The 25,667-nt window shown below is 47.2% G+C and overlaps 1 protein-coding gene across 14 annotated transcripts in view; it reads right to left on the reverse strand.

The window, feature by feature from the left end:
• The window catches only part of RNF216 (ring finger protein 216), a 76,760-nt gene that overhangs the window by 6,825 nt on the left and 44,268 nt on the right, over nucleotides 1-25,667 (reverse strand). For all 14 annotated transcript variants that reach the window (XM_064673233.1, XM_064673230.1, XM_064673226.1 and 11 more), the window contains 2 exons: nucleotides 7,924-8,021; nucleotides 5,353-5,575 (listed from right to left, as the gene is read on the reverse strand). In XM_064673233.1, the coding sequence (XP_064529303.1) occupies nucleotides 5,353-5,575; nucleotides 7,924-8,021 (321 nt within the window). The remainder of the gene's footprint in view (nucleotides 1-5,352; nucleotides 5,576-7,923; nucleotides 8,022-25,667) is intronic.

Raw genomic sequence — 25,667 nt, forward strand, 5'->3', positions numbered from 1 at the left:
AATCCCACATACCAACCCTCGGCCTGGAATTTTTTTTTTTTTTGCATCAGTATTTCTGAAAAACTGGTATCCATTAATATCAAAAGAACAAAAATACACTGCACAAGATGCACCTTCCTACTTAAGAGGTTGACATTAAATTTGGCAAGTGATGAATACACAGCACAGTTCAATAACTGCAGTATTTAGGAAAGAGCCACATCCCCGATGGAACAAAAGAATTGATGATATGTAAACAGCAAGATAATTTTAGGGTGTTCCTGAAAGAAAGCTGATGCCACAAGTTCTGCTTAATACATATTGTGCAGGTTAGAATTTTAAAAAAAAAAAGTCTCAGTGGTATTTTAGTGAATTTTGCAAAACACCTCTAATTCTTTGGAAGCAAAGGTTGTTTTTCGATTCCACAGTAATTAGAGAGATGACAGATTCATCGAAGGGTGAAGCACCCACACCAAAAATTAAGATTTCATTAGCACACTTATGGCTGGTTTTGTGGTGAGAAACCATTTAACATCACATGAGGTGGAGGCTGCAGATTTCAAAACCTCCTTGTGTCCGTTTTCCTGAGCAGGTTCATGCCCCTTAATAAAGGATTAGATTATAATTTTAATAGCCTGTTCACAGGCTGTGTGGACTGAGGGGATTCATCTTGTCAAGTTACCAGTCATCTTCCTGTCAGCTGCTTTGCCTACAGCAAGAAAAAAAAAAAGGGGGAAAGAAAGAAGAGAAAGAAAAAAGCAACCCCCCACACCCTGAGGGAGTCTCAGCACTGGCCAGCCCATGTGTTTTTGGAGCAAGGATGTAACTTGGCTCTCCTGTGAGAGCAGAAATGCAGGCAATGCTCAGCACAGCCCTTCCCCACGCTCCGCTGCATCACGGGAGAAGGGAGGTGGCCAAGAGGAAAATGCAAAGGATCTCTGAGATGTATTCACCCTCTTTATCTGCAAACACTGCAGAAAACAAAAGTGCTTATTTAACAGCAGCTGTGTTTTCAAGAGGCAAAACAGGACTGAGCTTTGCCCCAGACTCACCGTCAGGATGTTCCGTGCAGGAGCCATCCCCAGTCCCAGAGCCAAAAAAAATAAACACTCATCCCTGGTCAGTGTGGGAGCCTGCCCTTGGATCCCCCACCTGGGAAAGGATCTGGGCATGGAGGAGGCTTCTCCTTTCAGCCCTCTCCCATTGAATCCAGGGAATGCGGGAGCACGGAGCCAATCACAGCAGAACGGATGGCTCGGTCTGTGGATGGATTAGCTGAGGAGCCGGGCTGGGTTGCTAAGAGAGACACTTTTTCATGGCAGGGAGGCCTGTTACAACAATGCTGGTGCAGGGGAGCCTCATCCAGCACCCACACAGGGTCCTGCCACACGCAGAAAGAGCCCAAGGAGAAACAAGCTGCCCTTGGGAATGAGAAAATACAGCAGCAAAGGAGATAAAAGCTCAGCAAGTCACACAGAGACAACCTCCCCCCAAATAAAACCTCCTCTGCCCAGAACAAAAGTGCCAGCCAGGGAGCTTTTGAAAGCTCTGTTTTTATCTCCTGTGCTTCTCGTTATCTTTAATTATTAAGTGTCACAGGAAAGCGGCTGCCGCCTCCTGAAAGGAGGGAAAACAAGAGACCTGGTGACTATTTCTGGGCTGTGCAACCCCTCCCCTACTTTAGAAAGTGCTCCACCACCACTGCCTCCCCCCTTCTGCCCCCTTTGACTGCTTTCTTTTTCCACGTACGTGTGGCCGCAGCCGTTACTAATAAACTTGAAATGATTTTTCGCGACAGAGGCTTCCAAAGGACTAAGGGGTTTTGTTTCAAATCATTCCCAGATCAGCTGCGGAGAGCCTGAGCAAGAACAGGCATCGGCTGTCTCCGGCGTGTTCCTCCATGCAGCAGGAAGCAGGGATAAAAGCAGGCTGTGTTGTAACTGGAACAGGGCATCCGCAGTGCTGCAGGAAAAGGGGGGCCGGGATGGGGACGAAGCACACGCTGGCGTTTAAGAAATGCAGAGTTATTTTAGCAACAGGCATTCCACATGGATGGCTTTCTGCGAATTCCCTGGATTAACCATATGCTTATGACCAAGGCATTTTATAGCAGTTAAAAAAAAAAAAAAAAAAACCAACAAAAATCCACCACAAACCCCACATCCTAAATTTAGGGGAGCTTCCCCCCCCCTTCCAAATCCTGAAGGCAGCGCCGTGCACTTCATGCATTTCCTTAATACATTTGAAGTTTTGCACAGTGTTCGCTCAGCATCATCTTTTTATGACACCAGAAGGAGGGATAATTGCAAACACCTCATGATGATTAGCCTTCTGCTTTGAACTTTAGCAATGGGCCTTTGGGAGGGTTTGAAGAGTTTACTGAAAACATCTTAAACTTTGAAGCCAAAAAAAAAGCCTCTGTGCAACATTACTGATAGCCCAGAGATGAGTATTAAATTCAAAATGATACATTCGAGAGCAGAACCTGGTTTACCAAAACAGCCAGAATGCATTAATCAAATTGCATCACGGGATTTGTAAAAGCTGGATAAAATGCACACAGAAAGCTCAGGTTTGCCACAGATATTTAGAAATCAGGGCAAACACAGCCCCCGTGTCCCAGAGCCAATTTATAGAATCATAGACTATCCTGAGCTGGAAGGGACCCATAAGGATCATCCAGTCCACCTCCTGGCCCTGCCCAGGTTACCCCAACAATCCCCCCCTGTCCCTGAGAGCACTGTCCAAATGCTCCTTGAGCTCTGGCAGCCTTGGGGCCACGACCACTGTCCTGGGGAGCCTGTTCAGTGCCCAGGCACCCTCTGGGGGAAGAACCTTTTCCTAATATCCAACCTAACCCTCCCCTGACACAGGTTCCTGCTGTTCCCTTGAGTCACCAGAGAGCAGAGATCAGAGCTGCCCCTCATGAAGAAGCTGCAGACCCTGATGAGGTCTAACCTCCTCTTCTCCAACTGAACAGACCAAGTGACCTCACCTGCTCCTTGTATGGCCCCTCTAGACCTTTCCCCATCTTCATAGCTTTCCTTTGGATGCTTTCTAACAGCTTTATTCCCACTGCTCCTTCCCGAGCTTTGTCTCTGGCAATATTGCGTCAGCCCCTCCTGCAGCTCCCAGCAAGCCGAGCCAGAGCCCACATGGGCTGCAGGACAGGCACATGAGGAGTTTTGGCCAAGCAGCTTCCTGGGAAGAGCTCCTGGAACATGTTCACCTCCTACAGGGGCACAGGGCACCAATTAGCTCCAGAAGAAACGCAGGGATTAAACAATTCCTGCTGCCCACAGCCCGACTGCAGCTTGTCCCAGAGCCAGCAAATATTGCAGCGATACTCTTCAATCAGACTCCAGCCTGATTACAGCGTAGGGACAAGATTTTAACTAACCTTTAATTATGGGAAATGTTGAAGTTTCTGCTTTACTCTCTCAAGATCACTTGAGACAAAGACTAAGAGATGCCATTCCTAGAGGACTGTCTTTAATTTGTTTTTAACCCAAGCTAATGAATAGGTTTTACTTATACTTTCACAAGAATCGTTTCAGGCTCGGAAAACATTAAACATGTGGAAAAGAACAAGGCTTCCCCATTTTAAAGAAACCTGAATTTTGCTGTAAATAATAGGGATCAAGACCCAAACCAGATCCTTCACAGGTGGACATCATCCCTGACAATGGACAGGACACTGCTGATGCAATGGTCTTTTGCTCTTTCAAATCCTCCAATTCCTTTCTCCTCTTCACACCCACCAGGATAACTCCTGTTTTCACATCCCATATGAGAGCACAGATCACCCAGGAAGGGCTGGGATGGTGTCACTAAGCCCCTTATGAAGGAGGAAAACGCACACAGGTACCCACCACCATTTCAGCCTCAAGTCAGCAGTTGAATCTCATGTTACTCTTTGCACTGCAGCAAGGACAGTCACCCAACTTCACCTCCCCAGCCCACCAGCGCTCTGTCATCCAAAAAATAATAAAAAAATACAAGGGCAGGCAGTGCCAGCCCTGTGCTGACAGCGGGAAATTTTTCTTTGCCACAACATCGGTTAATTAGAGAGCTGGAAAGGGCCTGGTGACAGTGGCCTCTTTGTGCTGCTTATTTATTTATTTATTTGAAAGTACAGTACGAGCTTTTTGAGGGGCCTCATGTTTTCTCTGGCTCTGAACAAATGCCATCACCCAGCACAATCACCAGCCTGACGGGAACAACGGATGACAGCGCTGCCGAACCCTGGATTCGCATCCTGGTGGAAAATGGGGAGCAGTGGGACAGGAATCCCAGAAGCACGTAACCAGGTGTTGGAAACGCTAGAGGGGTGCCTGGAAGGAGGTGTCTGTGTTGGTTTAACAGCTCACATTGACAGGATAATGCAGGGAATAAAAGCAGGCAAGCAGAGGACTAGGAAGTTTACACTGGTTGAGACATGCTGGGAGATCCCCAAGAGCCTGCAGGTAGAAGGGAAGGATTTAGAGTGGCTTTTCCTTGGCTCCATGCAGACACAGGACTGTGCACATCCCCTGCAGAGAGGGGGGCTGGGAGCAGCCTGGAAAGCTACAGAAGCCCGAGACAAAGAAACACTGGGAAAAAGGAAGCTCAGACAAGCCCAGGGAAGGCAGATCCACATTGTTGCTCTACAGCTTTGCTGAAATCAGGAAATTCAACTCCTGCTCCTACCAACATTCCTTCTAGATTTCTGGTATTGAAGACCTCTGTTTACAGAGATGCTGCAGCAAGTTTTCCCATGTCTGTCACAGCTATGAGCTGTATTAAGTTACTACAGCTTCCCTCACAGCTCTCTCCATGCTTCAGCTCTCCCTTTGCAGCTGTTCACAACAGCCCTGAGAACAGACTCAACTACAACTCCAGGCTCCCAGACAGCTTTCCAACGGGTCCATCTCTGTGATGGGACTCAGAACCAGCAGTCAGATGATCTGGGCACCAAAACCACAATTCCCTTTCCCTCCAGATGCCAAGCCATGCCAACACCATCTCAGCTGCAAAAGTAGGAATGAGTCCCAGTAATCCCAATGCCAGCTATTGTGCCTGGAGCCAGCAGCTCCCCATCAGCTCTTTCCACAAGCCTCGCTCCCCCAAACAGTGCTCAGAGCACTTCCAGCCCTCATCTGACAGAAGCTGTTTTACCTAAAGCGACACAAGCTCCTTCCAAGCTGTGGTCAGATGTGACCCTGTGCTGATGCAGGACAGTGTGGTTTTTAGCTGCCCTTGGGAAGAGAAAAAAGTTGAGCTGGCTAAAACCAGCTGTTCTCCCCAGTGGAAGGCGTGTATTTCAATGTGCCGGTGCGCAACGGTGATTGAAACTGGGGTGAGAATCATTCACAAAACCCCTTTGTTACTTACTGTGGGATCTGTCCAGAGGGAGCACTTGGCACAGTCCTGGCAGGGTGCCCCGGGGGAGCGGGGGTGCTGGCAGAAGTGGTCGTAGCCGTTGATGGCAGCCCGGCAGAGGTAGCACATCTGGGCGCCGCAGCGGCACGACATGCGGTTGCAGCCCTCGGACTTAATCAGGCCGGTCCCACACTTGTGGCATTTCCTAATCCGGGCAGCTGTCATCTTCTCTTCTCTGCAGGAGGAGGGAGAAGAGTTACCAAAGGGGTGTTTGACTCACCAGCCTGTGGTACAACTACTGTTACACTAACCCAGCAATGCTTTAGCCCCCTCCTCTTTCCTCCTACACTATCCCCACACTCCACCGCTGTTCCAAAGAGGTCCGGGCTCAGCTCCACTTGGAGCCAGCCCATGACAACTCAAGAACAAAATAAGTGAAAAAAAAGTCAATCACTGGCTGCATGCTGCAGCCCTGATCCTGGTTTTCATGAGAGCCAAAGCACCAGGCTCTGGCTTGGGAGGAATTGGAGCGGCAAGTTCAAGGGCCAAAGGGCACGTGGATGCTTGACTTGGCTGCAGAGAAATACAGCCAGGGAGATAAAGTTCAGGAAAAGCAAACCCTTGGCTGTCACCTCTAGCTGGTTTTATGTTGCTCTGGCTACAAGTTGCCACGACCATACATTCTTTTCCAAGCCTGGCTGCTACGCTCCAGATTTATTTGGTTTTTTGTTAAATTTAAATCAGGAAGTGAAAAATAGTCACATCTTTCCCCATAGTCTTGGCTTTCCCTCTTCTCCTAAAATTCTCCTAAGATTTTCCAGAAAATTGGAAAATTGCTGTTTTAGGTTTAAGAGATGGGTTCATTCTAAACAGAGCACAAGTGGGAATCCAGGACAAAAGCACAGTCCCTGTTCCCAAGGGACACTCTGGCAGCGACACGCGCTCCAGCACAGGCTCAGCTCGCAGCAATACTATTTTGGCACAGAAATGGAAGAAAGCCTCGGTCATTTAATTAAAAGACTTAAGAATATAAATTATCATCCTAAGGGCCAATTTCCTAACCGCTGGAGATCACGTTACGCTTTAATTCACAACCTAGAAGTGAGATTTGATGACAGAAGAGCAAAGACAGTGTGTTTTCATGGAGGGAAGCACAGTTCTGTGCTGGCCTGGCAGTGGGGAAGGATCATCCTTAGCCAGGCATCTCCACCCAGCTACTTCAGCTACTTGGGAGATGGCAGGGAGGTATTTTTGAGGATCACAGCCCCACAAACTGCTCCAGCAGCACAACCAGAGGAGTAGGGAGTGGTGAGGTGGGAACTTCCCTGCTTTGCAGCCACCCAAAGCTCCCACACAGTTATACCCAGCATGACCTGCACTTGGGCATTTGGAGATGTGCTAAGAATAGAGACAAAAAAACCAACTTGAGACTGACTTTCCTCCAAGCTGCAGCTGCTCTTCCCTCCTCTACTCAACAGGATGCTGTCGATGCAGATTTTTTTTTTGGAAACTTTGAGCAAGGTAGGAAGTTTGGCCTGAACTCCAGCTGTGCTTCCCTTTCCTTATGCAGGGCTTCAAAAGGAAGTTTTTATTGTATCAGACAGTAGACTCATCTATGCACAGCAACATTCTGCTAAAGGTTTTGAAACCTGTATTTTTTTTCCTTATTAGGGACATGACAACTCATTCCTCCTCCCTCTCACCCCTCTTTCTTACAGGGAAAGGAGTGGCAGAGAAAAGAAGTGCTATCAAATCTGTAAAGATTTTATTCTGAATTAGGGACTGAGGGATGAGCAAGCAACAGTCATTCAAATCCCATTCAAAACCTCAACTCAGACCAGACACACTAAATCAGAGGAAAGGATTAGGCAATGTGGGCAAGCCCCACTTGGCTGCACCAGACGTGTAACTCCATGGATGAACCTTCCCTTATTTCCTAAAGGCAGAGGATTTTGTCATTTATTGTAGCAACAAGAGAAATTAAACTGAAAAGAATTCACGGAAACACTCGGAATTGACACCTGCCCATTTCAAAATGTGACTCCCTTCTGTAACAATTCCTACAAACTGGTTAGAAACAGGGACAAGGTTCTGTAAGAAAACACATCCTCTCTCACAAAGCAGCAGCTGAGCAAACAGTGCAGGTCTCCACTCCAGATTTTCAAAGGGTAATAACGACTTACTGTGACTCAGTCGCTTCTTTGCCTCTGTGCCACACCTCCCTTCTCCCCCAGCAATGCTAATGGGGGTTTCTCACCTCCCAGCAGGACCAGGTGCCAGCCTGGAGACACCGGGGCAGCCAGAGGAGCAGGCTGGGCTGGTGACAACTTTCCCACATTCTCGAATTACCAGCTGGATCTGCTGCCAAGTATCTTTCACAGACAGAAATCCCATCCTGGGAGCCGTCTGACCCCTCAGCTCTGACATCCCAGGACCCCTCTGGTGGAAGGCAGTGACAGCCAGCAGAAACTGAGGGTCACGAGGGCAGTGGGGGGTCTCACCCCCTCCACACCATTGCCCAGTGTACTCTGATTAACAGTTCATCCACACTCCTGTTTTTCCCTGGTTATGGAGTTCACTTACATGGATGTCCTGTATTTGATGTCATCCTTCTCAGCCAGCTGCTCACAGGTGAGGTTCATGTGCTCCTTCCACAGCCCCTGGCACTTCCGGCACGTTTCCTGAGGAGGATAACAAACATTAAGGGAAGAAAAGACCCAGCACACCACTAACAGCACCAGGAACTGGAAGAATTCCCATCTCTTCCCCCACCAAGCTGCAGGTTCTCAGCTGAGGATGGGGCTGGCAGTATGGTACAGAGGTCTGCAGGTCTGTCCTCTGCTGAAGACCAAAGTCCATAAATAATTGGAGCCAAGGGACAAGGCACAAGAAAATGGATACAAAATTAATCCATAAATCCTAGTTCACCTAAAACTCTTGGGACAGCTACCAAGTTCACTGGTTATATCCCACAGGAGGCTGCAGAGGTGAAAATGTGGTGCCTAAAGTACATCAAGTTCATCTGTTTCCTGACCAAGAACCTCCTTCATATAAAGGGCTTTTAGTTCTGTAGGTGATGGAAACCTTGCAGCTGCATCAAAAACTGTGCTTCACCAGGCATAAAAGCAAATATATACATATATTAAAAAAATGTTTTGTAAAACCTCACAAAATAAAGTTAAAGAAGTTTACGTGATTAAACAGCTTAGAAAGGCAGAACACGGAAAAACATCCATAAAACAGAGATGAAATATGAACAAATATTTACAAATTTAACCAGAATAGCTGAACTATACAAGTGACTGAGCTCTCTTATTCTTGCAAACTCTTAAGCAACAAGGCTCTAATACAGGACTGGTAAAGCTGCATGGAGCAGGATTGCTGTGGAGGCACAACTGGCATGGGAGCTTGGACCAACACTGGGGACAGAGCTGATTTTTTGGCTGGCTAGCCAAAGAAAACATAATTTTGTTTTGGGCCAAACAAGAGATTTTTCCTTTAATTTGAGGAGGATTAAAAAACATCCAGATCAAACTTGAAAAAAATACATGTTTTACAATCCAACTGTTTCATCTCCAGGATGGCTGGGGCTCAGGCTCTCAGATCCAACTTTCCCTCTGGCAGGAAAACCCATATGGCTGTGCAGCATCCTCTTCCCCTGCACACCAAAGAAGGTCCTAAAAGAGCTTTTCCCAGCTCTGGTCTCACTATCAGCAAAAGACGACGACTGCAGAGACAGATCTTATTTGATTGCATTGCCTTAATTTTATTTTAATGAAGAAATTGGACGTTTATATGAGACACGATAGAAGGAACTGCTTCAAGACACACGTAGGCAGCAACGCTCTTTTGATCGCGAATCAGACAAACAGGATGAAGGCCAAAGCTTCCAAGGAAGCCACCCCAGGAGGGGGGAGTGTGAAATGTGGACTTGTTTGTATCTGTGCTCGCTGGGAGATGCCCAACAGCTCGTGCTTTCATCTGGAGAATGAAAGGCTCCTCGTCCTGGCTGCTGAGCTGGACATGTTTGCAGACTGCGGGGTAAGGGCTGGAGCAAGAGCAGAGCCAAGTGTATGACTGGGTGTCCCAAAAGCTCAGCAGAGGATTTTGTGATCACTCACCTTGCAAATGCACTCTTTGGCAGGCAGGCCCTGGTTTTAAGGGGCAGTAAATACCTTGGTTCTACTGATCCTCATGAATCATTCATCACACCCCTGTATTTTCCTGCTAAAGCTGTTAAAACAGGCACCATTTTGTGTGCATTTTTGGCAGCCCACATCTGGCTGTTGGAAGCATTGGAGGATCAGACTTGGAGCTGCTCACATACCTCGATGAGGACCCACCTTCCCCCTTTATTCCCAACACCTGGCCACATGCCATTCCAAGATCAAAAGTGCCTCATGGTGTTTTTTTACATACACCAAGGGTTAAAAACAGCCTTTGGAGCCATGTTACACAGAACTGCTTTCACACGCCAGCAACAGAGATTTAACAGCTTTTTGCCAGGAGGGTTGGCACACTTTCCAGCCAGGAGCCTGCTATTCCCAATTACTTAACTCCAGGAGCCTCCTCTGCTGCCGAATTAGAAACTATGCCCTTCTGAAGCAGATGGTGCCGCTTAGACCTTCGTCCCGAGTCATTCCCCTTGCCTCTTCTTACTGCCTCCAGCCTGGCAGCTACTGGAAAAAACGTTCTCCCTGGAGCCCAGGCTGCTGTTGTTTGCCAAACAGTTGTCTCCTGCACTCAGGAAAAGGCATTTCTGTGCACGGCCATGGAGATTCCTGGGATGGCACGACAGGAGGTATCCGGTTCTCCGTGTGACTGCAGCACAGCGGGTCCATCACAGCTGTGCACATTTCTGGGATCCCTCCCAAGCCGTGCTGTCCTCGAGGAGCTGCAAACCCACAGGCAGCTCTGCCTGTGCCAGTGCACCCCGTGCAGGGGATGTTCCTGTGGCTTCCAGACTCTCGAGTGTCACCTGCTGCTGCCTCTGACTGTGCCACGTCCTCTCCAGAACACAGGCAGGGGAATATGGACCATTCACGTGTCATTAGCAGAACCTGATAGATCTTTTCCCTTTGCCCAAGACAATGGCACATTGTTGGTGGTTACAGGAGCTCGTGTTGGACCCCTTCACACAGAACTGGGAGGGAGCCCATGGTTCAGACAACGGCAACTGCTCCAGTGCCAGAACTGAGGCCACAGCCCTCACCCAAGAAAAGTGACTTAAATAAAGATCCTTCCCAACTTTTCTGGCACTCGGTTCCTTTTCTGGCACTCTACTGTATTCATGTAGGGGTACCTGAGTTTTAGTTTTAACAGCCCTTCAGCTAAATGCATCATTTCTGGATGGTGAGAATTCCATGTGTTCTCCTGCCTTCCCCCATGCCACTCCTTGCAGGCAGGGACAGCCAACCCAGCTCCCAGCTTCCCCACGAAGGAAGTTTGCAGAAGCCTTGGCATTGGGAAACAGCTCCAAACCAGGCACGGATACGGGAGATTAAGTATTTGCTGCCTGTTACATCTGCCTGAGCTTGGCAGGCAGCCTGGGACAGCCCATTAATGCGTCGGCCGAGGAGGGGAGGATGTGATGGAGAGGGTGTTTAATCGCACCCTGTAATCTCCTCACTGTACATCTGTTGGGGGTAGTGGCTCTGCTTCCTCCCCCCTGGCTGCCAGGAAGCAGCCAGGATTAGCACAAATATGTTTGGGTTCAGGAGGATCCTTTGTTCCCAGGGTCAGCGGTGTTTCTGTGCTCAGGGCCAGCCTGGCTAAGGGTGGCCACTTGGCTTTTAGCACCACAACCCTTAAACGCCCTTGTCAGTTGTCCCAGCACCTAAAAGTGGTAGCAAGGAAGTGTTTTATGCAAAACCTACCACCTTCCTTCCTCAGCACTTCCAATGGATGCTACAGTTTTAAGCACAGCCTAAACTTTTTTTCTTCCAATCTATCATCAACTAAAAATGGACCTCTCCAAGGTCCAGCCCACAGATCGGGAGGTGAAAAAAACCCCCAAACTCCAAGGAATCAGCTTCTCCCTGCCAGTCTCCACGCCCTCTTGGCCACAGTCAGGCTGTTGTATGCACTGCTGGCAACTGTAGATGCAGCAGCTTTTCCTGATTGCAACCCAAACAAATGCCACATGGACAGAAACATCAGATGATATGCACGGATCCCAGCCCGACTGCCCACGGCATTCCCGCCTGTGCCGTAGGAGTTTACACGAAGCCATTTACTGACTGAGCAAAACGCAAAGGGGGTGGGGGAAGCTCAACTTAAACAACAACAGGCGATGGACCCGGCTGTCGGCACCGCCCTCCGCTCCCAGTGGTGGCTCTGAGCCGGGTCCAGCGCTTCCCTCAGCTTTCCATATGTTGGTTAATTAAATCCTTGTGCTGCTGCTGCGATTCCCTGCATCCCCCAGGAAGGGCGAGGTGCTCACTCCAGTGGTCTCTGCCGGTTGCACACATGGGGATGTTTGCTGGGAGGGAGGTAAAACGCCCTGTGAAATGTTAGGACGGAGCCCCAGTGATTGATTCGCTGCTTCCTCCTGCTCTCGGACACACAATAGCACAGGCCAACCTCAAACAGGCCCAGTTTTACCCAAAAGCAGATGTGAATGCAAGTGTCTCAGAACAGCACCTCAGGGCCACTCCGTACTGTGCTCGTTTAATTAAAGAGCTGCGATTCCCAACCAGATGAGTTAATGGGAAAACAAAGAACCACACAGCCTTCCTCCCCACAAGGTCTCGCTGCCCACAAAGCTGCACAGACCTTAACTAAAAATGGATGCAAAAGTAGCTAAATGAATACAACCTTTAAGCATGGATAAGCTCTCATGAACACACTCCTTCAGGGCTGTTTCTGGGATTTCCTACATGTTAAGCTGGGATAAAGAGACTGTAATCCAGCCCAAGACAATCCGTTTGGGTGAGAGACCCCTCTTTAGGGAGGTACGAAAACCCAGCATGGGGAGGTGGGACCCCAGTGCAGAGAGAGCTCCTTCCAGCACCAATATTCCAGTGGGAATATTACGGTCCCGGAGCTGCTGGCAGGTACCAACCCCAAACACACAAAATCCAGGCAGTGTGGAGAAATGAACGCCGTGCCTTGGATGGGTGATGGGGTGAGGAGCAAGGGGCTGGGAGGGTGTCTGTGGTGCCAGTGGGTGTGTTTGCTGCTCCCCCGGGAGCTCGGCTGTTCCCCGGGCAGCGCTGCCGCTCAGCGGCGGCCGCTCACACCACAGGGACAGGCAGGAGGAGGAGGAGGAGGAGGCAGCAGCCAGGAGAAACCCGGGAAAAACTGAGGTTTCCTCTCCTGAGCACGGTTTGTTCTGCGAGGGGAGAGGTTGCCGGGAGAAATAAAGCAGAGGCACAAGACTAGGCTGTAAAAACCCTCCAGAGACCTAAGAGTGACTGAGAGTTAAAAGCTTGATAAAGAAAATATGCATTTTTATCCAACACCACTGAGAACCATAAAATAGAATCATTAAGGTTGGAAAAGACCTCCAAGATCAGAGTCCAACCTTTAAAAAGGTTGGTTAGAGCTTTTATATCAAGCCCCCTTACCAAACATTACGAGTCCAAGGAACGCCTCCTGTTTTGCCTGCTCTTGTTAAATTCAGCATATTGTACTCCCTCCCCATTTCTAAGACACTGGGGATACTCAGTGCCCTTTTCCTTTCAGAAAAGTGCTGGCAGGCTGGTTCCCATGAAGTTTTGGATCATTTGTGTTCAAATCAGACAACCAGAAATATGTGGTAACTCCCACCTCTTGCCTAAGTCAGTAGGACTATCTCATATCTGTAATTCAGAAGTTCCTGGAACACACAGACCAAACCACAGCAAGCTTTTCCTCTCCCCAGAGCTTGACTTTAAATGGCCAGATCAGCAGCTGGTTTGGGTGAAGCGGTTAGAGACCTATGGAGCAAAAATATCTGCAGCTTCATGCAAGAAGTGCTGCTCAGCACCATCATGACCCTGGAGCTGGTCAGAGGTGGAAATGGTGCTAGCAAGAAATTGCTTGCTTATCTCACACTCAGAGTACAAAAAACCAGTTCTTTCACTGAGGAAGATCATGATTTAATTTGAACTTGTACAAAATGAAGGTTTTTCATTGAGTTGTTTAAAAAGAAGTATCTTTGTTTCAAAGCTACTTTCTCTCAAGCTCCAGGGGTGTGAGGAATACATCAAAAGGTATTTGCATCCCACATCCATCACAGCAGGATCCCTTCCCCTGAGCTGAGGAACAAGTGTTTCTCACAAGGATAACCTCTCCCTCCCAAAATTACATTTTTTCAGAAGCTGAGCAGATTGGGATCACACACAGCATCTCTCCAGCTCAGCTCACTGGGAAGTTTAGTGAGTGGATTGGCTTTGTGACCTACCCAGAGGTGGTAACCCACCAACCTGAATCCACTTGCACTGCAAGTAGAGGAAACCACTGCTTGGCCACTTTATAAAGACAGGTTAAATCTAGCCTGGGACCTCACACTGAAGATGTTGGCTCCATCACTATACCTGAGGTCATATCGCTCCTTCCCAGGGAAAAAGTTAAGAGAAACTCGGCACATGCTCCTGGAAACACATCTGTAATTGTCAAGCACAGCTTTGAGATCTGTTGGACTGATTGCAGATAACAGTTACTGCCTTCCCAGCCAAGGTAAATAATTAAATACCAGCAGAGGAGTTCAAAGCCTCAGCAGCTGCCCCTCCTGCTCTCCCCCAGTGCAGATTCCCCTGCCCCATTGAGCAGAGATCCAGGAGGTTATCCATGTAATCCTCTACACAATCTCACACAAAAACGGGATGTTGCTTCCAATAGCTGGAACTCAAGTGATGAAATCTAGCAAGGCTAAATATCTGTGGAGCTGGTGGAAACAATAGAGACCTTGGGAGAGGAACAGACTTAGATTTCAAGACAAGCAGCTTGATTTTTAAAGGATAAGTCCAGGAAGGTCACTCCAGGGGTTGCACCCAAGGATGCCAAGAAGGTTAATAAGGCTAACCAAAGCAAGGTATCTTATCTGCAGAGGTACCTGCTAACGATGCATTGTGAGACTTGAGAGGAGGAACAATTACTGAAGTTAATTTTGAAACTTCCCTCTTGCACCACCACATGATAAACAAATCCCCCCACCACCCCGACCCAGACACAAATCCCTACCCAGGGCTTTGGGTGGCAGGAACTGGAGAGAGCCTCCTCCAGATCTGTCCTTTTTTTTGATGGTTCCCCTGCAGTCTCCCAGATTTTGTTTTATCACAAAAGAATCAGCTCAAGGAGCTCTATTACAGGTGTCCTCTCCTCCATCAACAGTTGCGTGGAGACCCAGGTTTATGTAACACACCTACAAACCACTTTTAAGGAGCCTCTGCAATATGGCAATTTTGATGGTAATTTAGCAGCATTAACCCACTTCACTTTCAGTTTAAAGCCTTTTTAACTGTACTCTCTACCTACAGCAAAAGTTCACACTCCAGGTCATCCTAACACCAGCAAGGGATGGGAAAAGGTGAACTGAGCAAGAGCAATGCTGGTAATTAGCTTTGGTCTAGGTACAAATCCACCCTCAGAAACTGGGCAAAGCACAGCTTGCTCTGCCAGGGAAATTAAAGCCAAACGAGGGGTAGTGTTCCTAACTTTAAACTGGTCAGAGTAAACCAAAAATAAATAAAGTGTTGGGGGATGAGCAAAGATCAAGAAAATAGAAAGCAAACTGATATCTGGCCTCCTTGAAAGCTCAAAATTCAGATGATTTCTTGCTTTAGCGCCTGTGTGGTACAGGGTCACCTCTCACCTGCTGCTCCCCACACAAGCTCTGTGCAAACAGGGCAGATTTGCACTCCTGAACTGAGCCACACAGCAGCCAGCCCTTAAACTACAGTATTTATAGCAACAGTATTTACAGCAGAGCAATGAAATTGGCCCTGTGAACTGCTCACCTCCACCTTCGCCAGTGTGACACTGACTCATCTGTGGCTCATTCACTTTGCTAAAATAAAGCAGTGGTGAAACCAGAGCCCCTGGGCTGCCCAGCAGCTGCTGAAACTTCTAAAAAGGCAAAAGCACCGAAAAGTGCAGTGTGATAGAAGAGCTCACCCCAAAGCTCCAGTGTAGACGTGCACTGGATTTCTTCTTGCATCACAAAAACTGTTCAGATGCCTGTTCAAAATAGTAACAACAACAATAATAACAATAAAAGATATCAAGTAAATGGGTATACACCAAAATAATACAAAGTGCTGAAAACTAAACAGGGAAAGAGATGTGCTGGCAACTGATTCCTCTTTCAGAGCCCTTAGATGATGTTTCCATTCCCTGCTGTACCTAAAGCACCCACCAGCTGGGCCTGGGTTTCTGTTTGGTGCAGAAGTGGCAAAAAACCACCATCAAAACTGCAATTTGTGGGTGGTTTTTCAAGCCCTGCTAAGGCTGTTTGGTCCTGCATGATGCAATGTGCCTTCCCAAGGCTGCAGGGAGCAAAGGGACACTGGGAAGGACCCACCAGCCCCAGCAAGGAGCAGGGCAGAGGGGATACAGAGATCCAAGACCATTGAGCAGAGTGCCTGCTGACCCCGAGCCCAGCCTAATCTTGACCAAAGCCGATCAGCCGCCTTAACTCCTACAGCAGGACAGGCAGGTTAATACAGCAGTGCTGCAGTGTCCTGCCAAATGAGGGTAATTCAGGGCACATTTGTCTTCTACATCGAAGAATTGCTTAATCTGTAATTTAATTTTCAGTTAAGTCACATAATCCCTTTCAATTCACCTTTTTTAATAGTCACAGAAAAATGCGGGGCTTGAAAACACTTTGGAATAAGAGAAAAACCATCTCAGATCTGCAGACATTGAAGCTAAACTGCGTTAGCAACTCCAAAGGGAGTCTTCTCCACCTGGCCCAGCTCTGAACAACAGCTGGTAATGCAGCAAGACAAGCTCACTTCCACACAGCCATGTGAGACCGGGCAAGAGGCAGCGAAAACGAGACCCAAAACAATGACTGCAACATTTGTGAGGTCCCAGTGTTGAGCAGAAGGGCCATCACAACAGAAGTGAGACGGGAAGAGCTGCAAGCCTTGGAGTTGTGAAACCCCAGAGTGAACAGTTCCCTTTCCATTACACACACAAACACTGATCACAGACAGAGACCTGTTCCCCTCTCCCCCCCCTTGCTTCACAGAGCACTCGAGTTTAACTAAGCGTGCTGTTCAATCATTTGCATGGCATGACTTGTCTACAAACCAGAGCTGTTGCAAGCCTGTCATCTGTAAAAGCAGAAAAAACCCCCTCCAAAATCCCCCCAAAAAGCACAAGCCACCTCGTCTCCAGGGATCTGTCTGAGACCCAGTGGCCATTCCTCAAGTAACAACAGTCATTTCTGCCATGACCCAGCCACAACAGCAAAACAAACCAGAATATTTTGTGTATTGCTGACATCAATTCAGTTTTGAGGGGAGAATCCTGGCTGGTTTAGGAGAAGGAAAGCCATCTTAACACCCAGGGCTGCCAAGGAATGCTGCTCCTGTTGCAGGACAGGGGTCCACTGGTCACCTTTACTGCACACAGAGCATCTCCCTCATACAGTAAGAAAAAAATACAAGAACTGCAAGTATGGAGCACTTTGGTATGGCTGGATGCAGGTAAAGATCAAGACTGGTGTTTTGGGATTACTTTATCCAAAGGGAGGATTATTAAATTATGCTGTACATGCAGGTCCTCCAAAAGGATTGGTATGACACCCTCAGAGGGGAATGAGCCATGGACAGAAACGCAGAGCGTGGGACACCAAAAGATTAAATCAACCATTCTGGCAGCACAAGTGAGACATTTAGATCCAGACCAGTTCCAGCCACTTCCCCAGCCCCAGAGCCACTTCCAGATCCTGTTCTCGTTTTCCCGGGATGTCTATTGTAAAGACAAGGAGAGGAAGGAAAAAATAAAATGGTGTGATCACAAACACACCGTCGTTAAAACAGAGTTGAAGAATATGCGGATGCTACTCAAAACCACTTCCAAAGTGCTTCCCCAGCATGTGGGGAAGTGTTTAGCTCCTACTGACCAGCTGGTAACCCTGGGGAAGAGGCTTTCTGTGTCAGCAAACCCCATTGGTCTTCCCATAGTCAAGCCCCAAGGAATGGAAACACCTTTCCCCAGAAGAGAAGTCCCAACCTGCAACCGGACACCGTGATCTGGTGAGAGGTGGTTGGAATGAAACAGTCCTGGGAACATCACCACAGACTCTCCTAACCAGTTACTCTCTTTTTTTCCCCCCCTTTTAATTTCAGAGCTGAATTGCCACATTAGAACCAAAACTAAAGTGTCAGGCCAACAAGTTCTGCAGGAACCAAACACGAGCTGTACCACTTAAAAACGGAGCAGTTAAACCGAGTGCCAAACGAGCCATTTGCATTAACCTTGTGAAACAGGATATGAAGCACTTTGTAGCAAGAAACAGGAGACTGACTTTATTAGAAAAATACTTTTAAGGTTCAAATTCATCAAACCATTTGCAGCCAGGGATGATTTGTAAAAGACATTATTGGCTGACAAAGCTGGCTTTTGGCTTCCCAACACCATCAGCAATTACCACCCAGAGGAATATTACCTGTTCTCAGCTAATGAGCGCCACCAGTGCCAAGTGCCAGGCACAGAGACCACATTAACTGCTGCAGAAAATGGCTCTTCAGGGTCAAACTATTACGAGACATCTGTAATAGGCCAAGACATTTTGCTTGGTGTAAAGGACCGAAGGTGATTGTAGGAAAGAAGTGTGTATTGTCCTCCTGTGCTTACCTAGAGTCAATCAGAGCTATCTAGACTCAATCAGACTCTGAAAACCACCTTGGGTTTGGACGAGATAAACTTCTCCCCATGAAATTAAGGGGAGTCACAATTCCTAACTGTCTTAAGCAACTAAAAACCTATGGCACCCCTCAAACAAACCAACCCAGCACCTCCTGGTAGATGTTGTAACTTGGTTTATTTTAGCCTAGAATTTACTATGTCGCAAATCCCATCCCCACCCCCTGGGAGCTGGTCAGACCAGCCCCTTCCTCCTCCCCGACTTCTCGCTTCCACTTCTGACCCAGGATTTTATTGCAAAGGGAAACCAGGGTTATTGGCCATAAAAGGAAAAGACCCATCTGTCACATTTCTTCGGAGGGGAGTCAACAAGGAGGAACTTAGGGGACTTCCTTAAAACTCCGGAAACACCAGAGGCCACAGCCATCCCCCCTTATAAGGATTAAAGGGTTTTTCTCCCGCTTCCGTCAGGGACGCACGTGGGCACCAACACCAGACAGTGGAGGAGCACAGATGTCTCATTTTGAAGGAAGACAAAAGGGGAGGGAAACAAAAAGAGATGGCAGCAAACAGGCAGAGTTGAGCAATGTTCAGGGAGCTCTGCCCCGGGCTCCCGGATAGTCGGGAGCCTCTGTGAGGGCACTGCAGATGCACGACGCACCCTTTGCCTTGGTGACCCAATGTGCACCTTTCCACACAACCCTGCTTATGCTTCTGCCAGAAGACAGTGCTTAACAGGCTGAAAATTTCATTTACATCAGGAATGCATTTGGCCTTTTAGTTACGGCATGTTTATGTTTGCTTAACAAACCCCTGCGTTTCCTCCATCAGACATTATTCTGGATTGCTGACCTCAAATGTGGACATGCTCAATCCAAAAATACCAGGAGTCAGAAGTTATACAATCAGGAACGTTAACTTTTCCTTTTATTTTTTTTTTTAATGAAAAAGTATTCTCTTTCCTTTACACCAATAACCACAGCCATGCTTAAACCCACTTACACAAAGACGAAGGTGAGATGACCCTGCACTGAAAAACAAAATCGCTGGCTGGGTGCCATCAGCACACTGCCCCTCGCATTTCAGATGCATCAACAGCAAAAGCTGACAGGAAAATTTCACTTTTGTTTCACTTTCAGAATCACATCAAACAATACAGCAGTACTGGGTGGAAACCACAAACCTGATTATGAGTCCAGAAGTAAAAGTTAACCCTGTTTGTCAGGTCTTATTAGGGCAGATGATGTCAGCACAGCAGTGTCTGGGGAGAAAAGTCAGTGTAATGCTCACAGGACATGTTAAGATCCCAAGACATCATTTACTGTTGTTTTTTTTGGGGGGAGTTTGCTATTATTGAGAAAACTACACAGTTGGAGCTTTATCATTTTAAAGAAAGTCAAAGAATCAGTGCTTTGTATTTGCAGCAGCTCCAGGTTTCTTCCTTACAGTGGTTCCCACATGCACGACTGGTGCATCTCCCCTCCCCAGCACCAGCCTCTCAAACCAGAAGAGTTCCAGCCAGAAGGGAACCAGACAACACTGAAGATCTGCCTCCTTACCCTTTATCCCAAAGGAAACACTGCTCTGTCCCACACCAGACCTTAGGACAAGCTGCTTTACTCTGGGCATCTCCCAAGAGTCTCCCCTTGATCTCCAGGGAAAATCCCACTAGTAGAGCATCCAAGACCACTTCCAGAATGAAATGAATTTCATTTATCCATGTTCAGGTACATAAGCTCAGCCTCTGGTAACACACACTACAGACAGGTACCTTTGTGGGAGGGTTTGGTGTGGCAGGTTAGTTGCTGCCCAGCAGCCACAGTGAGCAGCCACTGAGACCCTCAACCCTCTTCCCCCTTTTTTACCACATAAACACTAGTGCTTGACTTCCCAGGAGCACAAGGAGGATATGCTATAACAGAAAACCCACAAAATCTTCACTTTTTGGTTTTGGCCACCAATCTAGAACCTCTCCCTTGGAAGAGCAGCTTTTCAGGAGAAGCCTGAAAAACATCCTATCTTACAGCAGGGTCTCGTTACAGGACAGGAAAAAGTCCCCCTCCCCAAGACACAATAAACCACCAAATTAAACAGGTCAGATAGGCATCACACAGCTTCAGGCTATAAGGTTTCTTTGGGTGTATTATTTGAAACACATTCTAATTAAATCAGATTTTCACTTCCAACTGTTTAGCTGATTGCAGGTCCCTGCTAAACCTGATGCTGATGTTCCCTTGCCAGCAAGTCAGTGGCCTGTGTTACTTGTCCCAACAACTTACAGCGCCAATTTATTTTATGAGGCAAGACCTTCGTGCATCTTACTCAGAGGAAAAAAAAAAAAAAGGCACAAAAAAATCAGGTATGACACCTCATTTTACTGTTTTCTAATGCAACCCCCAACAAACTCTTTTTGACACGAGGCTCCTAAAAATAACACATCCTGAAAAAGTCCTGTTATTTTTATACAGTCACAAGAATCACTGGATTGCTTCTAATTATCCCATCCTTCCTTGGAATGTCTATTTGTGAGCAACAAGACACAACTGGCTGTGACACCAGTGGAATCATAACAAATTTTGAATTACAGGCAACTGGGTAAGTTCAGTTTCTCCTCGTGAACAGTTTTGAGAGAATGACAGTTAAAAAAAGCCCATTTTACTGTGGACTTTGGGGTCTGTGTTAAAGAAGTGCCAGGTCTAAACAGAAAACAGATCTTACACTGGCCATGACTGAAAACAAACCCAGTTTCTCACAGGGATTCACAGTAGGATTAGAAACATTCCACCTAAACAGGATCAGCAAGGAGATTCCTAAAAAGCCCTTACAGAAGGACTAGCCTATGGGACTTCACTATCTTCCCTGTAAATACACCCTTACTGCCTCTGGCTTCCAGGGGACATTGACTACTCCAGACAGTGGTAACACAGAGGAATCTGCTCGGGGCTCAACAGAAACATAAATAGTTATCCATCTGCAACGTGCCTGACTGTACCAGACTGGCAGCTGGATCTGCACTGGTAACCAGGCTATCAGTGCACAGCCCCAGTGTCTCCCATGGTGCAGTCAGCACTCAGCTATTACTGGCACTCATTACTGCACGTCCAAATATTTGCATGGAAAACTTGCCGGACGCTTACTCAGCGGAGGCCTGGCTCCTGCCTGGCCTTCTAAATGCTCCTCAACACCCCCAGGGGAAGAACAGTTCCAGAATTAGCACCTAGAGCCCCATGTTCTTCTAGCAAGCTGCATCTCTTAAGGCTGGAACTAACACCATCTTTCTGCTCTTGTTTTACACTGTTTTTCCTCCTTTGGAAACGTGGTGCTTTTATCTGAAGAGTCATCCATTGCAATTTGTATTGTCATGGCAACACAACCCCCTCCCCTGCCCAAATCCATCCCCAGCCTCATTGTGTTTGTTACCAGACAGGCACACAGCACCCTGCATACAGATGAACCTCTCCCTGCATCTGTACTGACACAGCTCCTGCTATAGGGTTATGGTTGCAACAGGAGAAGGGGAAAAAAAAAAGTCTTAATAAATCAAATTTCCTCTGTTCAAAGAAAGAAGCTTTACTCGAGGTGTTTTTGTAGTACGGTACATTTTTGTCGTACTGATTAAAATTAAAAGACCAGGTTCATAACTAGTCTGAGCAGTGCAATAAAATAATAATAATATTTACAGCAGGCGTAAGAGGATTTTGCTAAGGCAGCTTGGACACACTGACAGAGAAAAGGGGAAGATCACTCCACAAAGGATCCTACTCAAGAACAGGGCTCTGGAGCCCTCTTACGGCAGCTTGCTCTCAGCTTCCTCAGAGCAGAATTCCATGTTTTCCTCACAGTATTATCTCTGTGTAGACAAGGATGCAGTGCCGTTGAGATTGGGTGGGAAAAAACATGATCCACCTGCAAGACTAAGCTTTGATCCCACAAATGTGAAAAATGCACACTTCCAGCTCCTTGAGTGATCCCTGAGGAGTGTGCAAGGACTGGACAACCCCCATGTTTAAAGGGGGACAGAAGACACTGAAACTAACCTCCTCCAGAGCTAAAGTGCTGCTTCAGCAATAGAAACACCTGAGGGGAGCTAAGGAAATGACCAAATCCACTGCTCCAGTGCCAACAACTGCTCCACAGGGATGTCAGGCTGCCCAGTGCCAGGCAGGAAAGGCCAGACTGGTTTCACACCAACTCTTTCTCCAGGCCAATAAGTTCTGACAGAGCCACAGAGTTCAGTTATGGACAGGTCCAAAATCTCTGTCCAGCAGCCACTCAGGGAGCACAGAGGGAGGAGGCAGCTCGCCTTTAGCAGGGAAAAGCACAGCTGCTGGGCTCCTAAGGGGTTACAGAGATTCAACAGCAAGGAAATATTTATGGAGAAAAGATGCTGAGCTGTGCATGTTTCCCAGGCTGGAGATGGTTTTAATTTACCTCTTGCAAAGGCTGTGATTATTTGCTGCTGGTTTTTGTTGAAAGCAACTATTCGAGGCTCACCTACTCCCTCTGGTGTCGCAGCTCTGCAGCTGAGCCAGAACAAAACACCCCCCAAACCCACACAAACTACAAAGAATCCTGCTTTTTTCCCCCCTCTGGAAAAGAGGAAGCAGTATTTTAAGCATTAGAGATTACCACAGCCTTGCCAGGCACAAAGCATTTTTTGACTACAGCATGCTAAGGACAGCACAGATATCTCCTAGAGTTTAAAGCCAGAAAGTTTCCTTCTCTTTTCCAGCTCTCCCCTCTGGAGACTGGTCTCTGACTTTAGCAAAACTGCAGCATCCACCACACTTCCTCACTAGATTTCCCTCCACAGCAGCCCCCGAGTCCATGGTTCTGGTCAGCACAGACATGAAAACTATGAGAAATTTTAAAACTAGGAAAGTATCCTCAGCATTACTAGAGTCAGGCACCCAATCCACCTGGGACTAGCTATATCCTGGGGGAGGAATCTGTACCTCATCAGTCCTCTCATATCACTCCACAAATTCCAGAAACCTGCACAGCCCCACAGACAAAAGGGAACCAGTCTTCACCATGGTTAAAACTATCACCTCCCTACCAGTGCTGCCTCCCCAGGATTTCCCAGATGCCACTTTGCTTTATGGCATGGCTCTTTTGCTTCCTGCTTGCAGCCTTAAGCTGCTCCTCCTCTGCTTTGTCTGTGTTTCTTCTCCTTTCACTCACTATTGAGCTGCCATACAAGGGCAACTGAGACACAAATTCTTATCCTCCCTTTTTGATCTGTAGCTGCTCCTCTCCCCATTCCCACCTGGGGGGTGCCCCTGCATCTCCCCCTGCACCATCAGCCCCACACCTTTTCCCCAAGCCAGCAGAAGTTTACCAGCCTGGCAGCATCCCTGAGCCCACGTGAGCAAGGCTTCCAAGCTCTCCTCATAAAGCATCTACCCCACTTCACATTTCCTGATTAATACATACCTTGAAGTGAACCATAAATATTTGCCTGGATTTTCTGTTAATCTTGCTCTGACATAGCTATTAGGATTACTGGAGTGCAGGCTGATAAGCAATGGGGTGAGTGCTGGAGTGTTTTGGGAGATGACAGTAACACCTCGCTGTATTTCACTGATGTGGATGCCTTGGTGACCTGCACTAATCCACTTGGAAAATTACTATGAGAGAACAAAGAGTCTTGGAATACGAAGTAGGAGGTGGAGTGCTGCAAAGAGAAGTTTATTTCCAGACAAGCCTTTTCTAAATATACACATAAACGTCTGTATTCAACGCTAAGGGGAGAGTCACAAACAGAAATGAGCAGAGAATAACCCAGAGCAGGACCTTCCTGCACACCCACATCCACGTGCACTGGTCCAGTAGGAGAAATCCAGGAGCCCTAGTTTATAACATGACCTTTCTCTCAGTATACATGTACTGAAATAACCACCCTCAGCCTGAACATTTAACAAACCACCACGCCAAAACAAAGGCTGTTTTGCAGAGTTCAGGCCAAAAAGCAGAGTTTTGGATGCAGTGATGACCTACAGCCCTTTTCACACAGATCTCTCACTCCTGAATACCAAAATGGTGCTTAGTTTCTCCACAGGATCCTCAGGAGAGCGTTACCTACCGAGTCCAGCCTCCCACTCCTTGCAGTCTGTCAGCCAGCCGTGTCTGTTCACACCTAGCCTGGCCAATCTAGCTGGATCACAGCTTGAAATCACAGGGCTACAGACTGTGATGATGTTACAGCAATAGACTTCAAGGCAGAATGAGCCAGAAGTGACCATTAAATAGCTAAAAGCATCTATTCCCTCTATCAAAAATTCTGTTTATAATTAAGTATAAAGTCTCCTCCTTCCTCCTTCTCAATCAAGACATCCAACTTGATCCAAAAGCTCCAAGATGACTCAAAGCATGGGTTTTCAGCCAGCTTTGCCTTTTAGACTTTTAATACTAACTTATCATTATCTGTTACATTTAAAACATTACACACATCTCTGGAGGTGTACCCTGACAGACTCATCAAGTGATCTCATAACATTTCTCCTAAAGACTTAGCTTTAACATCTTACTGTAAGGCAGATTTCTAGACTGCAGAGAATAATTTTAAACTTTTTTAAGGGTCTTCTGGCTTCCTGTCATACTTGACTAAGAATCAGAACAAAACACTTGGTGTCACTAATGCCATAATATAAAGAAAATATGATCTTTGACTCTGCGTGCCCCGACATGCAAGTCCAAGGACTACAACAGCTTTCCTAGTGATTGGCATTGCTTGCTTTCACTTTTCCATAGTGATGTGAGGTACTTCAGAGGAACTATCCAGTCCAAATTTTTGGGATAGCACATCATCAGGCCCACAGACAGCGGCGAGAAGGTTCACTGACAACACAGAGAGGCATTCTGGGCAGAAAGCAAACTGGAATAACACATGCAAAGAGATCATGGGAATTTTGTATCTTCCTGACAAGCAGCTGTAATGATTCCATGTGGGAGACAAGTCAGAGGACTGTCAGAGGTCTGTTTTGGTACGGCTGTGCAGTTGCACAACTCATTACACACAACAACAGTCCACTCAATGTGTTGAGTAAATACCTCTCAGTTTTACATAGCCAAATCAGCCAGGTCAGCCTTTCCCCCACACCCTGCAGCTTCCCAGTGCCTTTGGGCTCCTCGGGGCCAGGGCTGTTTATCCAGTCTCACAGGCAATGAAAAAATTAAAGCACAGGCATACAGGAATGGCAGGAGAGTGTGTATGTGCAGGCACACACAGAGCACCCACACTAAACTGCAGCACTCATTTTGCATATACTTTCTGGGCACTGGTGATGACAGATATCCCATTTCTTTAAAAAAAACCACCAAAAACAACCCGAAGAATAATCCTTGATTTCAGAATAATAATTGATCGCTGTCTTAGCCATGGCAACTTGCCACCTCTAAACGGATGCAGGTGAAGCATAACATGTCTCTTATTCAGCAGCTACTTCATTCCCATTTACTTTCAGAGCTCACAGGAGGGAACAGAAAAGCCAACAGCTACAGCTAGTGCACAGCAGCTCTCTCCT

This window comes from Pseudopipra pipra, chromosome 16 (genome assembly GCF_036250125.1).
Source record: "Pseudopipra pipra isolate bDixPip1 chromosome 16, bDixPip1.hap1, whole genome shotgun sequence".
Lineage (NCBI taxonomy): Eukaryota > Metazoa > Chordata > Aves > Passeriformes > Pipridae > Pseudopipra > Pseudopipra pipra.